Source organism: Mobula hypostoma, chromosome 11 (genome assembly GCF_963921235.1).
Source record: "Mobula hypostoma chromosome 11, sMobHyp1.1, whole genome shotgun sequence".
Lineage (NCBI taxonomy): Eukaryota > Metazoa > Chordata > Chondrichthyes > Myliobatiformes > Myliobatidae > Mobula > Mobula hypostoma.
In genome coordinates, this window is record NC_086107.1 from 56,930,693 (window position 1) to 56,945,229 (window position 14,537).

The 14,537-nt window shown below is 40.6% G+C and overlaps 1 protein-coding gene across 7 annotated transcripts in view; it reads right to left on the reverse strand.

The window, feature by feature from the left end:
- LOC134353772 (receptor-type tyrosine-protein phosphatase eta-like) overlaps nt 1–14,537 on the reverse strand; it is a 299,381-nt gene that overhangs the window by 82,837 nt on the left and 202,007 nt on the right. For all 7 annotated transcript variants that reach the window (XR_010019675.1, XM_063062133.1, XM_063062132.1 and 4 more), the window contains 3 exons: nt 10,229–10,501; nt 9,468–9,740; nt 8,236–8,502 (listed from right to left, as the gene is read on the reverse strand). Coding sequence is in view for 6 of the 7 variants with exons in the window: in XM_063062133.1 (XP_062918203.1) it covers nt 8,236–8,502; nt 9,468–9,740; nt 10,229–10,501 (813 nt within the window). In the remaining variant the exon portion in view is untranslated. The remainder of the gene's footprint in view (nt 1–8,235; nt 8,503–9,467; nt 9,741–10,228; nt 10,502–14,537) is intronic.

Genomic DNA, 14,537 nt, shown 5'->3' on the forward strand with positions numbered 1-14,537 from the left:
CACTGTTCCTCATTGATATTGAACCATTACTCCTCTGGTGTCATTGACACGGTGTACACTTCTGCGAAGGCAGACACAAACTGTTGCTGAACTCTGTAATTTTCTTCTTCTCTTACAGCCTGTCGTTATTGTCGTGATCTTGTGTAGAAAGGATATTTCAATTTTATCCAGTTTGTGAATAATACGTGGTTCTTTGTTCGACACATAGTTGTAGGTAACAACAACTCTGAAGCATACAAATGCAGGAATGGAGTGATTAGAACTGGGAGATCAATAAGAGCTGAAGGCTGAAATTGGCATAAATTATTCTATCAAAGCTATGGTGGAGTCAAGAGAGTGCAGAGTCCTGAACGTGGACTGCACGCACTGGAGTAGATGGGCAAAGAGATGAAGGAGGACAAGTGACATACAATTACAGCTGCAACAAAGATCATTTTTGCTGTTCATAATCATGGAGCTGTGGTCAGGATAGAAACCAATTAAAAACTCAAATGGAGAAGCTTTATTGCTCATTAAGAGGCTTGACCATGGAGAGAAGTTGGGTTTAGATCAAGAGACATAGCTTAGCAATATCAGATTGAGTTGATCTGTTTTGTAGAGAGGGGTGATGTCAAGTGTGAATTTTCATGGGTTGGATGTAGGAATAAAAAAGACATTATTTATTTAAAAGGAACATCTTGAGTAAAAAAAGTGGAAGTATTAGAACTAAATACTTCATTAAAAGGAAAATGGTGACAATAATATGTTTAAACTTTTAATGCCAGCCAATCCCTCAGGCAATCAGGCTTATTTTTCATCTCTTCTACGTTAACAATTGCAAGTATATATGGAAAATGTGAGTGGTTTGAGGACACTTTACATTAAAATATGAAAATGCTTTTGTCAAACCAGTCCACAGGACTTTATACAGCAATATCTGGAAAGAGACAGGCATGGTGGACGGAATTGAAAGAAGATGGATAAAATTTCTAAATTGCTCTTTGGAATTGAGAATGGATCTTTCACTTACTGGTGAACTGAGGTATAGATACAACGTCACTCAATAAATTTCCCCGTACAACAGTGGCCACAGAAATGACATAGTTGGTTCCAGAAGTAAGATTTGAAATTACTGTTGAAGTTGTATGTACTGTTTTTGACTTTTTTACAGACACATTATCGTAGGTGACATTGAAGGAATAACTTCCATCTTCCAGATCTGAAGGTGCAACCCAGTTTAATGAGATGGAACTAGTGCTGAAGGTGGTCACAGTGATAGCTCCAGGAGCAGTGGGAACTGTGTGGGATTAAAAAATAGAGCAAATTAGTCCCTCCTACACTATAGATTCCTGAATTTTGTTATGATTATTAATTATGCCTTTGAAAAACTTAATCATGTATTTTGATGTTAAATATGTTTTATGAATCCAGGTTGCAAGTTAGGAGAAGGAAAGACACTTAAGTTTTCAAGAGTTAAGCAAGGTCTAAAAAGTGTGAGGAACTGAAAGAAAGATTTTCAGATGGGAACCAAGAGAAAATGGTTTTGCAGGTATTCCCACCTAAAAGAGCAAAAAAGTTATGAGAAGTTTTCTCAGATTTCCTGTCCAATAAGGCAATTATGCAATGTCCATGGAAGGATGGGTGCACACTGAGTCAGATATCAGAGAATGAGGTAAACAAAGTCAAAGTTCATGGGATTTATGAAAAGAATAAGCTTCTCCCAGCTTACAAGCAATGCGAGAAATGCACTTAATGCTTAGGACCGACTCGTCCTATCTCCTTTGATCTGCCTCGCTTCCTGGTCTCTGGGTTTAAATAACAAACAAATAAAATTCTCTCACACAGGTTATCAATGATCACCGCATCAAGGAAGATCTGACTGGGTCACCACGTCATTCCACCTCCTGGCATAAGGAGACCCTGTTCACAATTCCATCTCATTACTTTTCCTAGTTCTGATGAAACACTACTCGTCTGAATCATTAACTATGTATCTCTCTTCACAGACGCTGTCTGACCTGCCTAGTATTTCCCCCATTTACTTTAATGTTAAATTTAAGTAAACTGCAAGTGTCTCGGTTTGAGATTATTCCCTTTTGCTTTGTACCCTCATTTCACTCATATTGATGTGGGTGAAGGGATAATTTGGTAATAATCCCCTTTATCTTTGTGTTTTAAGGATTCTCCTATTTGCCCACCATCCTGCAACAGTGCCTGTTACCCCAAAACCTAGAGCTGGTTTCAGAGTTACCAAGAAATTTAAACGTTATTCCAAAAGTGTACAGGCATTTTGTGAAAATATATCATTAGTATGGCCTCAAAATATCAATGCTCACAAATTGTTGTCATAATAATGTGATTAAAAATCAGTAGTTTCACATAACATACTAAAGGATTTCATACAAGTGAGATGATTGTGGTTTGTAAAAGAGGACTTTTGTTACAAATCTTGTGATTGTTTGCTATCTGTTATAAAGCTTCTAATGGCAGGTTATACGCAAGGACTGATGTCACTGTTTAATGGCAAGTGCAGATGGGGGCTGGTGCTCCATTTGCTAACTTTACAAATGAACAAAATTAAAAGTGAGGACAACAAGGGAAGGCAAAACCATTTTGTGTGCAGGTTCCCAAGATTTAAACAGGAATTGAACTGATTCAATTCAATAAGTTTTCACACTTGCCACATACCTGTTAAAACCTGCACAGTGCCAGAGTTTATATTCAATGGTCCACTGTTCGTAATGACTGTGACAGGCAGACTTCCTCAAAAAATGGTTTTAAGGAATATTAACAAGGGAATAATTGGGAATTTCAGAGCTTTAGGGCGAGAATAGTGGTGTGTGAAAGATCTGGGATTATAAAAGGACAGAAATGGAGTGTTGCAAAGATCTGGTCCTAACAAAGATGGAGAAAAGGATCCCCATGAGGAGATCTGGAATTAAAATTGGGAATCTAAAATCAGACGTTGTCAAACTTAATGCAGGCCTGGGATTGCAAGGCCAGATTGACAAATGAAAATATCTAAATGTTCTGGGAGTCAGGGTCTGATCGAAGAGCACTACAATCACCATGATGGAGTTTCAGCAACAGGTGAACTGAAGGGTGAAGACCAACAACATTATGGTGAGAGAAATAAACAGTCCGGTTGAGATAACAGAAAGGTGAATGACATGTTCCTTAACTAATCTCTCAGATTCTGATGGTCATACTTACAAATGCTTACATAGTCACACCCTTTTAAACAACATTTAAAAAGTATTTAATGGAGTATAACAGTAATTGCAATATGCAGGTCAACAAATGAGTTAAGATATCAAAGGTAAGTTCGTAGTGTTTCAACACTCCAACTGCTGGGGAGATAGTGCTGTCAATGTCTGTCATTATGTTTGCATTACAGGCCTGGTCATTCCATCCATCAATGGAACTGCCATTAAAATATCAGCTGACAAAAAGGATGAATCCAGAGAATACATAAAATATTTCACACGTTCGGCCTCCTTGAAATATTGAATCTTTTTTTTTGACTTCCCATCACAATAAGTTTGTATTAGAATGATTAAATGAAACCTGGACTGCTAGTTCAATGGCAGGGGACAAATATAGGTTTATTTTAAGATCCTTCATCTGGAGAAAGTAGCATTGTTAGGAGTATTTAATGTGCATTCTTAGCTGCCCATGAGAAGGTGATGGCCAGTTACCTCTTGTACTTGTTTGAGTTCATTTGTGTGGATTGTTAGGTTAATTCAGGGGGGAATAACATAAATAATAACATTGTGGTTATGTTACTGGATGTATAATCCAGGTGTATGGACTGATGATTTGGCAAACAGAATTCAGTTCAGAAAGTGTTTTTTTTAATGAAATTAAGTTGATTAAATATATTTGGAATAAAGTAAAACCAGCATCAGTAATGATGATCACGCAGCATCCTGATTTAACACTGAACCAGAATAATGCCCCATTAGTTCTGCATTGCTACACAATTTAGACAATCTGGATCTGCAGCAATGTGCTTTACTTAAATGTACAGCAGGTGACTTGGTTTCAAAGGTAGTCATAGCTGAAGGGTGGTAGTGGGGACGAACTCCCACTGGTAAACAAATGCTCTTCATGGCGTATGTCTCACACAGCGTCTGACAACCAAGTCCAACTCCTGGCCTTCATGTGTGGCATAGTTCTTATGCCCGGCGGAGCTGTTCTCACTGACAGGAGAAGGGGCAAAAGTGGGCCACTGGCGCCTTAAAACCAGTTGCTCCGGGCAGATGGGGCTCGTTAACCACAGATGGCAGCTCATCTAGGAGAGGGAAAACTCCGATTTCAAACCCCCGCTGCCTTGCGGCTATACCAGCTCACAGGAAAGGCTTTGGGAGAAAACCCTGAGGCAAAATCCAGAGTCAAAGTCCCAAAGGCGACTGACAGCTGTACCCAGCACCGGCACGGCAACTCCTGCGATGCTGCTGGCACCAAACCGTATTGATTTTCGTCGTTCCTTTGGACCTGTCATCAGCATGGAGGGGGTGGGGTCCCACTGCATGGGCAACAGACAGATCTCCATATCAACTCTGCCCTGGCTTACGCCCTGGAGAGGCCACTCCAGCCTATTACCAGAGGTGCGGTACCCATGGTCGACCACGACCGACGGAGGCCACACACACACACACACACACACACACACACACACACTTGGTTCATACAAACTAGCATGATAAGCAAGAAAAGGAAACAGACCGACCATGCAGATCGATAATAGCATTAAATTCATGTACGAATAAAACAAATTAAGTCTAGTCCAACTTGACTTGGTAATTCATCATCACTAACATTATCAAAGTTAGAAGAGATACCAAATCCACATAGGAACTCAGTCATTCGCAGAAGATAACATTGCAGGCCCTCAGTCCTCAGTTACTCAATGTAGCAGCCAAATGGCAGGAAAATTTCACTATTGGAGGTGATACATCCTCCAGAGAGTATAAACCTGTGAGTCCTTAATATTGACAGAGAACTCAAGAAATCTCATGGCATCTGGTGAAGTGCAAACAGTGAAAGATCCTGCTGACTACATTAAGATATCTCCATCAGCCAATGACCTGATATCTGTCAAGTTAAATATCAAGGAAGAAAAGTGCTTGTGTGAAGGTTTTAAAAAGAGAGAACAACCTCAAGAGGGGAATGAAAAGAAATCTGTTATAGTTGAGATATAGAACACAATTCCCTGGCATTACAATTGGGATATTGGGAACATGTAGTTTTTTTTGATGAATGGAGTGGCAGATTTGACAGGAAGATTCTTATAGAAACATAGAAACATAGAAAATAGGTGCAGGAGTAGGCCATTCAGCCCTTCGAGCCTGCACCGCCATTTATTATGATCATGGCTGATCATCCAACTCAGAACCCCGCCCCAGCCTTCCCTCCATACCCCCTGACCCCTGTAGCCACAAGGGCCATATCTAACTCCCTCTTAAACATAGCCAATGAACTGGCCTCAACAGTTTGCTGTGGCAGAGAATTCCACAGATTCACCACTCTCTGTGTGAAGAAGTTTTTCCTAATCTCGGTCCTAAAAGGCTTCCCCTCTATCCTCAAACTGTGACCCCTCGTTCTGGACTTCCCCAACATCGGGAACAATCTTCCTGCATCTAGCCTGTCCAATCCCTTTAGGATCTTATACGTTTCAATCAGATCCCCCCTCAATCTTCTAAATTCCAACGAGTACAAGCCCAGTTCATCCAGTCTTTCTTCATATGAAAGTCCTGCCATCCCAGGAATCAATCTGGTGAACCTTCTTTGTACTCCCTCTATGGCAAAGATGTCTTTCCTCAGATTAGGGGACCAAAACTGCACACAATACTCCAGGTGTGGTCTCACCAAGGCCTTGTACAACTGCAGTAGTACCTCCCTGCTCCTGTACTCGAATCCTCTCGCTATAAATGCCAGCATACCATTCGCCTTTTTCACCGCCTGCTGTACCTGCATGCCCACTTTCAATGACTGGTGTATAATGACACCCAGGTCTCGTTGCACCTCCCCTTTTCCTAATCGGCCACCATTCAGATAATAATCTGTTTTCCTATTTTTGCCACCAAAGTGGATAACTTCACATTTATCCACATTAAATTGCATCTGCCATGAGTTTGCCCACTCACCCAACCTATCCAAGTCACCCTGCATCCTCTTAGCATCCTCCTCACCGCTAACACTGCCACCCAGCTTCGTGTCATCCGCAAACTTGGAGATGCTGCATTTAATTCCCTCATCCAAGTCATTAATATATATTGTAAACAACTGGGGTCCCAGCACTGAGCCTTGCGGTACCCCACTAGTCACCGCCTGCCATTCTGAAAAGGTCCCGTTTATTCCCACTCTTTGCTTCCTGTCTGCTAACCAATTCTCCACCCACACCAATACCTTACCCCCAATACCGTGTGCTTTAAGTTTGCACACTAATCTCCTGTGTGGGACCTTGTCAAAAGCCTTTTGAAAATCCAAATATACCACATCCACTGGTTCTCCTCTATCCACTCTACTAGTTACATCCTCAAAAAATTCTATGAGATTCGTCAGACATGATTTTCCTTTCACAAATCCATGCTGACTTTGTCCGATCATTTCTCCGCTTTCCAAATGTGCTGTTATCACATCCTTGATAACTGACTCCAGCAGTTTCCCCACCACCGACGTTAGGCTAACCGGTCTATAATTCCCCGGTTTCTCTCTCCCTCCTTTTTTAAAAATTGGGGTTACATTAGCCACCCTCCAATCCTCAGGAGCTAGTCCAGAATCTAACGAGTTTTGAAAAATTATCACTAATGCATCCACTATTTCTTGGGCTACTTTCTTAAGCACTCTAGGATGCAGACCATCTGGCCCTGGGGATTTATCTGCCTTCAATCCCTTCAATTTACCCAACACCACTTCCCTACTAACATGTATTTCACTCAGTTCCTCCATCTCACTGGACCCTCTGTCCCTTACTATTTCTGGAAGATTATTTATGTCCTCCTTAGTGAAGAGAGAACCAAAGTAATTATTCAATTGGTCTGCCATGTCCTTGCTCCCCATAATCAATTCACCTGTTTCTGTCTGCAGGGGACCTACATTTGTCTTTACCAGTCTTTTCCTTTTTACATATCTATAAAAGCTTTTACAGTCCGTTTTTATGTTCTCTGCCAGTTTTCTCTCATAATCTTTTTTCCCCTTCCTAATTAAGCCCTTTGTCCTCCTCTGCTGAACTCTGAATTTCTCCCAGTCCTCAGGTGAGCCACTTTCTCTGGCTAATTTGTATGCTACTTCTTTGGAATTGATACTATCCCTAATTTCTCTTGTCAGCCACGGGTGCACTACCTTCCTTGATTTATTCTTTTGCCAAACTGGGATGAACAATTGTTGTAGTTCATCCATGCAACCTTTAAATGCTTGCCATTGCATATCCACCGTCAATCCTTTAAGTGTCATTTGCCAGTCTATCTTAGCTAATTCAAGTCTCATACCTTCAAAGTTACCCCTCTTTAAGTTCAGAACCTTTGTTTCTGAATTAACTATGTCACTCTCCATATTAATGAAGAATTTCACCATATTATGGTCACTCTTACCCAAGGGGCCTCTCACGACAAGATTGCTAATTAACCCTTCCTCATTGCTCAAAACCCAGTCCAGAATAGCCTGCTCTCTAGTTGGTTCCTCGACATGTTGGTTCAAAAAACCATCCCGCATACATTCCAAGAAATCCTCTTCCTCAGCACCTTTACCAATTTGGTTCACCCAGTCTACATGTAGATTGAAGTCACCCATTATGGACTGCTCCGATTTCTTAAATTTTCAATTCTTTATGTTTGGTTTTTGAATTGTATTCCAGTGGCAACCCTTATTTTACAGTTTCATTCATGTGTATCTTTCAGTATTTAATACTAGTACCCTGATTCAAGCAAAAGAGACTTGATCAGACTAGATCCATAACTCATCAGACAAACATTGGTAACAGAGACAATGAACGGAATAGTAAGAATGACAAAGGAATTCTCAAATTGATGTTATACGAGTGAAGAGTTGAACCTAGTAAGTTATTTATTGAATAAACTGTAGCATTATTAACTTTTATTTACATTTAAACTGTTTTACACACCTATGCCAAAGCTTTAACATTCTAAGTATATAGTAAAGAATTTTCTCGAGGAAGCAGTATTTTACAAGGTGCTCTTGTTTAAAGAATCAAGTTGGAAACATGAAAATATAGACATTTCTTACTGAACTTACGTGTCATGTGATTGATCTCCTCAATGCCACTCGACAGGTTTCTGGGTCCTAGGGTGGTCACGGAAATTGTGTATTCTGTTGCAGAATTAAGGTTTGAAATTGTGATGAAGCTTGACTGTTCGACAATAGACCTTGTAGAAGAACCATCACTGTAGGTTATGTTGAAGGAGAAACTTCCATCATCCATATCAGCAGGTGCTCCCCAGTTTAATGAGATGAAATTGGTACTGAAGTTCAACACCTGGATAGTACCAGGTGGGCTTGGAACTGAATGAGGAAAGAAAGTGTACAGTTGTTTTGAACAGCACCAATATACAGAGATTTCTTTTGAGCTTTTGAAATTCTTGGTTATTATTTCTCGATTGGACACACTTTGCGATATGAAACACCACTTGAGGATCAGAGCAGAGGAAAATATACTGTATAATTTCAGCAGGAGTCAGCTGCTAAAAATTTCCCAAATGTTTTGAAATGTTTTTCAACATTATTTTCCTTAAAAGTGTGGCAACAACTTAAGGTGGCTGAGACAAAAGGTTGTTATCAGAATAACAAATCATGCAGATGGAAACATGGAAACATTGTGAGAGTGGACATGACAGAAATGTTAATTGCAGTCGACTGTCAATACTCTAACCTTTGATGCAGATTAACATCCGATTCTTTGTGTATATTTGTTTTGTTTGTTGAGATTCAAATAAAACAAGGTTTAGCAGTTTCAACCTAACAGCCCGCTTCAGACAATACAGTAAATGATGAGTACTGTAATTAACTTAAAACCAAATGAATGTGTTCAATTGCACTACAAGAAACTATACCTACATAAATTAAAAAGATGATATTCCTTATTAAAATATCCAGTAAGAAACCTCAGTGATAACCAGCTTTTAGTAAATTTAGTGTAGAAAATTTAAGCTTCCTGACATTATGCTAATAATTAAACTTCAAAAGTATTTCATTGAGTGTCAAGTGTTATGGGACATCACAGGGTAGTAAAAAAACATTTCGACGTTTTAGACTTGTTCTTCTTGGGCAACATCCCCATCCCCAATAATTAAATGTTGAACCTGGGTCAAACAATCAATGTTAGTGAAACGCTGGAGATCAAGTTCCTCAATCATGGTGATTTCATATCCCAAACTTGGCAATTGATGCTTAAGAATGTGTTCCACATTCATCATTTCTAATTCAAAAGACAAATTCAATTAAAAGAGCTCCTCACACTTTTCACATACCTGTTATACCCTGTACATTGGCAGAGGTAACATTGAAAGGTCCACTGCTTGTAATCACTGTAATGTTGTACACTCGACCAGGTCGAAGATCGGTGAAAATTACAGAAGTGGAATTTGTACTGTTGACTTTTTGTACTGACGTGCTTTTTACATCTTGAAGAGTGATAAAGAACACCTCCACATTTCCAGGTGGTGGAATCCAGGACAAAAACAATCTATCCACTGTCCCATTGCTGCTAACACTGATGTTTTCTTCTGGTATTTGTATGGGTTCTGTGAGATGAAAGAAATGATGCGATTTTCCAGGAGGATTCAGACACAAAACATAATGTGGTGTCAGGTAAGTAATGTTCATCACAGAATAGGAACATAGAAATATCTCAGCAGATGAGAGTGTTATCCAAGTATTGAATCGCGTTTAAACTGATGAGGAGGAATTACAAGTATAATTAATAAAGTTCAAAACCTGGTAGAAACAAAATCAGGAAATTGCAACAGATTAAGCAGCATCTGTGGAGAGAACAATTGAGGTCAAAGTGAAAGATGAACTGCTTTTCCTCAAACTATCTTTGAGCTTCACCGTAATTGTGTAAGAAACGAAAGAGTGAGAGCCCAGAGCAGGAATGGGCCAGAAGTTAAAGTGACACACATTTTCTGTAGATTGAGTGGTGGTGTTCAGAAATTTGCTTTTGGGTTCTTCAGTGGAAATTAATTATTTATATAATTTACTATAGAGGGATGATACCTTCTGCAGTACTTACTTGTGTAGCTGGATACTTCTCTGGAATCAGACTGGACATTGGCTACAAGTGTGATAACAGTGAACGTGTAGTTGGTTCCAGCGATCAGATTGTTCACATTCGCATTTTCAAATTGTACAGTTTCATTTTGAATGGTAATGGTAGGTACTGAACTTTCTTTTGTCACTACCAGATAGCGATAGTCATCTTTATATCCTATTGGTTGCTTCCAATTCAGTGTTATGGAGTTGGTGCCAACTTCGCTGACTTGTAGGCTGTTCACTACGTTTGGTTCTGTTGGGGGAAGTAAGTTAATTTTGTTGATTATTTTTGAAAACCAATTACTTTTGACAAATATGTTTTATGAGCTGAGAATAGCTCAGATTTGATGGCTAATGTAAAACAGATGGTGGTAAGTTTTCATTGTACTTCTGCTTCCAAACCCATTTTCATGGGCACTAGTCTCCCCAGCATTGAGGACATCTTCAAAAGGCTGTGCCTGAAATGGCAGCATCCATCATTAAGGACATTAACCTTTGCAAATGACCTGTTTTCATTACCACCATCAGTAAGGAGTTGCAGGAGCCTGAACACGCCCTCAACTTTCCAGAAACAGCTTTGTCCCTTTCAGCATCAGATTTCTGAATGGTTCATGAACCCATGAACACAACCTCCCTATTCCTCTTTTGAACTATTTCGTTATTCCTAAGGTCCGGAACCTGGGCCTTTGCACTCAGATCTGCAGCTGGATCTTCAACTTCCTCACAGACAGGACCCAGGCTGTAAAATTAGGGGACAAGCTCTCCTCTACAATCACTCTGAGCACCGGTGCCCCACAAGGCTGTGTACTCAACCCCCTGCTGTACTCACTGTACACCCATGATGGTGTAGCCAAGTTTCCATCAAACTCAATATATAAGTTTGCTGATGACGCAACAATTGTCAGCCGTATCTCGGGTAATGATGGGTTTGAGTACAGAGAGGAAATTAAGAACTTGGTGGCATGGTGCGAAGACAATAACCTATCCCTCAATGTCAGCAAGACGAAGGAATTGGTTGTTGACTTCAGAAGGAGTAGCGGACCACATGACCTAATTTACATCGGTGGTGTGCAAGTGGAACAGGTCAAAAGCTTTAAGTTCCTTGGGGTCAATATCACAAATGACCTGACTTGGTCCAACCAAGCAGAGTTCACTTCCAAGAAGGCCCACCAGCACCTTTACTTCCTGAGAAAACTAAAGAAATTTGGCCTGTCCCCTAAAACCCTCACTAATTTTTATAGATGCACTGTAGAAAGCATTCTTCTAGGGTGCATCACAACCTGGTATGGAAGTTGTCCTGTCCAAGACTGAAAGAAGCTGCAGAAGATCGTGAACACAGACAGCACATCACACAAACCAATCTTCCGTCCTTGGACTCACTTTACACTGCACGCTGTCAGAGCAGTTCTGCCAGGATAATCAAGGACACGACCCACCCAGCCAACACACTTTTCGTCCCTCTTCCCTCCAGGAGAAGGCTCAGGAGCTTGAAGACTCGTACGGCCAGATTTGGGAACAGCTTCTTCCAACTGTGATAAGACTGCTGAACGGATCCTGACCCAGATCTGGGCCGTACCCTCCCAATATCCGGATCCGCCTCTCGGTTTTTTGCACTACCTTACTTCTCATTTTTCTATTTTCTATTTATGATTTTTAATTATATTTTTAATATTTACTAATTTTAACTATTTTAAATATTTTTAATATTTAATATTTGTAATCCAGGGAGTGGGAAGCACAGAAACAAATATCGCTATTATGATTGTACGTTCTAGTACCAATTGTTTGGCGACAATAAAGTATAAAGTATAACGTATTTTACTTTTATTGGAATTTATAGTATTTTTTATGTCTTCAACTGTACTGCTGGGTAAAACAACAAGTTTTACAAATCATATCAGAGACAATAACCCTGATTCTGATTCTGAGCTGTGATCACAAAAGTTATCCTTCAAAGGCATACCTGTACTGCACAACTAATGCTCTTCTTAGCTACATTCTGCACCATGGCCGTAGTAATGTTCCTGAAAGACAGAGACTATACTAGAAAACATAGAAAGCCAACAGCACAATACAGGCCCTTCACCTCACAAAGCTGTGCTGAACATGTCCCTACCTTAGAAATAACCAAGGTTTACCCATCGTCCTCTGTTTTTCTAAGCTCCATATACCTATCTAGGAGTCTCTTCAAAGGCTCTATTGTATCCTTCTCCACCACCGTTGCCGGCGGAACATTCCGCGTACTCACCAACCTCTGTGTAAAAAACTTACTCCTGTCATCTCCTCTGTATCTACTTCCAAGCACCTCAAAACTGTGTACTCTCATGCTAGCCATTTCAGAACAGGGGAAAAGGATCTGACTATTCATACAATCAATATCTCTCATCATCTTATACACCTCTATCAGGTCACCTTTCATCCTCCGTCGCTCCAAGGAGAAGAGGCCGAGTCCTCTCAACATATTTTCATAAGGCATGCTCCCCAATCCAGGCAACATCCTTGTAAATCTCCTCTGCACCCTTTCTATGGTTTCCATCCTTCTGATAGTGAGGCGACCAGCACTCCAAGTGGGGTCTGACCAGGGTCCTATAGAGCTGCAACATTACCTCTCAGCTCCTAAACTCAATCCCATGATTAATGAAGGCCAATGCACCATATGCTTTCTTAACCACAGAGTCAACCTGTGTAGCAGCTTTGAGTATCCTGTGGACTTGGATCTCAAGATCCCGCTGATCCTTCACACTGCCAGGAGTCTTCCCATTAATACTATATTCTGCCATCATATTTGATCTACCAAAATGAACCACCTCACACTTATCTGCGTTGAACTCCATCTACCACTTCTCAGACCAGTTTTCTTCTTTTTGATTTCCCTCTGTAACCTCTGACAGCCCTCCACACTATCCACAACACCCCAATCTATGTGTCACCAGCAAATTTACTAAACCATCCCTCCACTTCATCCTGGTCACTTAGAAAAATCACGAAGAGTAAGGGTCCCAGAACAGATCCCTGAGGCACACCACTGGTCACCAGCCTCCATGCATAATATGACCCGTCTACAACCCCCCTTTGCCTTCTGTGGGCAAGCCAATTCTGAATTCACGAAGTAATGTCCCCTTGGATCACATGTCTCCTTACTTTCTCAATAAGCCTTGCATGGGGTACCTTATCAAATGCCTTGCTGAAATCCATTTACGCTACATCTACTGCTCTACCTTCATCAATATGTTTAGACACATCCTCAAAAAATTCAATCAGACTCGTAAGGCACGACCTGCCTTTGACAAAGCCATGCTGACTATCCCTAATCATATTATGCCTCTCCAAATGTTTTTAAATCCTGCCTCTCAGGATCTTTTCCATCAACTTTCCACTACTGAAATAAGACTCACTGGTCTATAATTTCCTGGGCTATCTCTACTCCCTTTCTTGAATAAGGAAACAACATCTGCAACCCTCCAATCCTCTGGAACCTCTCCCATCCCCATTGATGATGCAAAGATCATCGCCAGAGGCTCAGCAATCTCCTCCCTTGCCTCCCACAGTAGCCTGGGGTACATCTTGTCTGGTCCAGGTGACTTATCCAACTTGATGTTTTCCAAAAGTTCCAGCACATCCTCTTTCTTAATATCAATATGCACAAGCTTTTCAGTCTGCTGTAAGTCATCCCTACAATCGTCAAGATCCTTTTCCATAGAGAATACTGAAGCGAAGTGTTCATTAAATTCCTGTGCTATCTCGTCTGGTTCCATACACACTTTTCCACAGTCACACTTGATTGGTCCTATTCTCTCATGTCTTCCCCTTGTAGAATGCTTTGGGTTTTCTGTCCGTTAAGGTCTTCTCATGGCCCCTTCTGGCTCTCCTGATTTTGTTCTTAAGCTCCTTCCTGCTAGCCTTATAATCTTCAAGATTCTATCATTATCTAGATTTTTGAACCTTTCCAAAGCTTTTCTTTTTTACTTGACGAGATTTACAACAGCCTTTGTACACCATGCTTCCCGTACCCTACTATCCGTTCCGTCACATTGGAACGTACATATGCAGAACTCAACGCAAATATCCCCTGAACATTTGCCACATTTCTGCCATACATTTCCCTGAGGACATCTGTTCCCAATTTTTGGTTCCAAGTTCCTGCCTGATAACTTCATATTTCTCCTTACTCCAATTAAATGATTTCCTAATGTCTGTTCCTATCCCTCTCCAATGCTATGGTAAAGGAGAGAGAATTGTGATCACTATCTCCAAAATACTATCCCACTGAGAGATCTGACACCTGACCA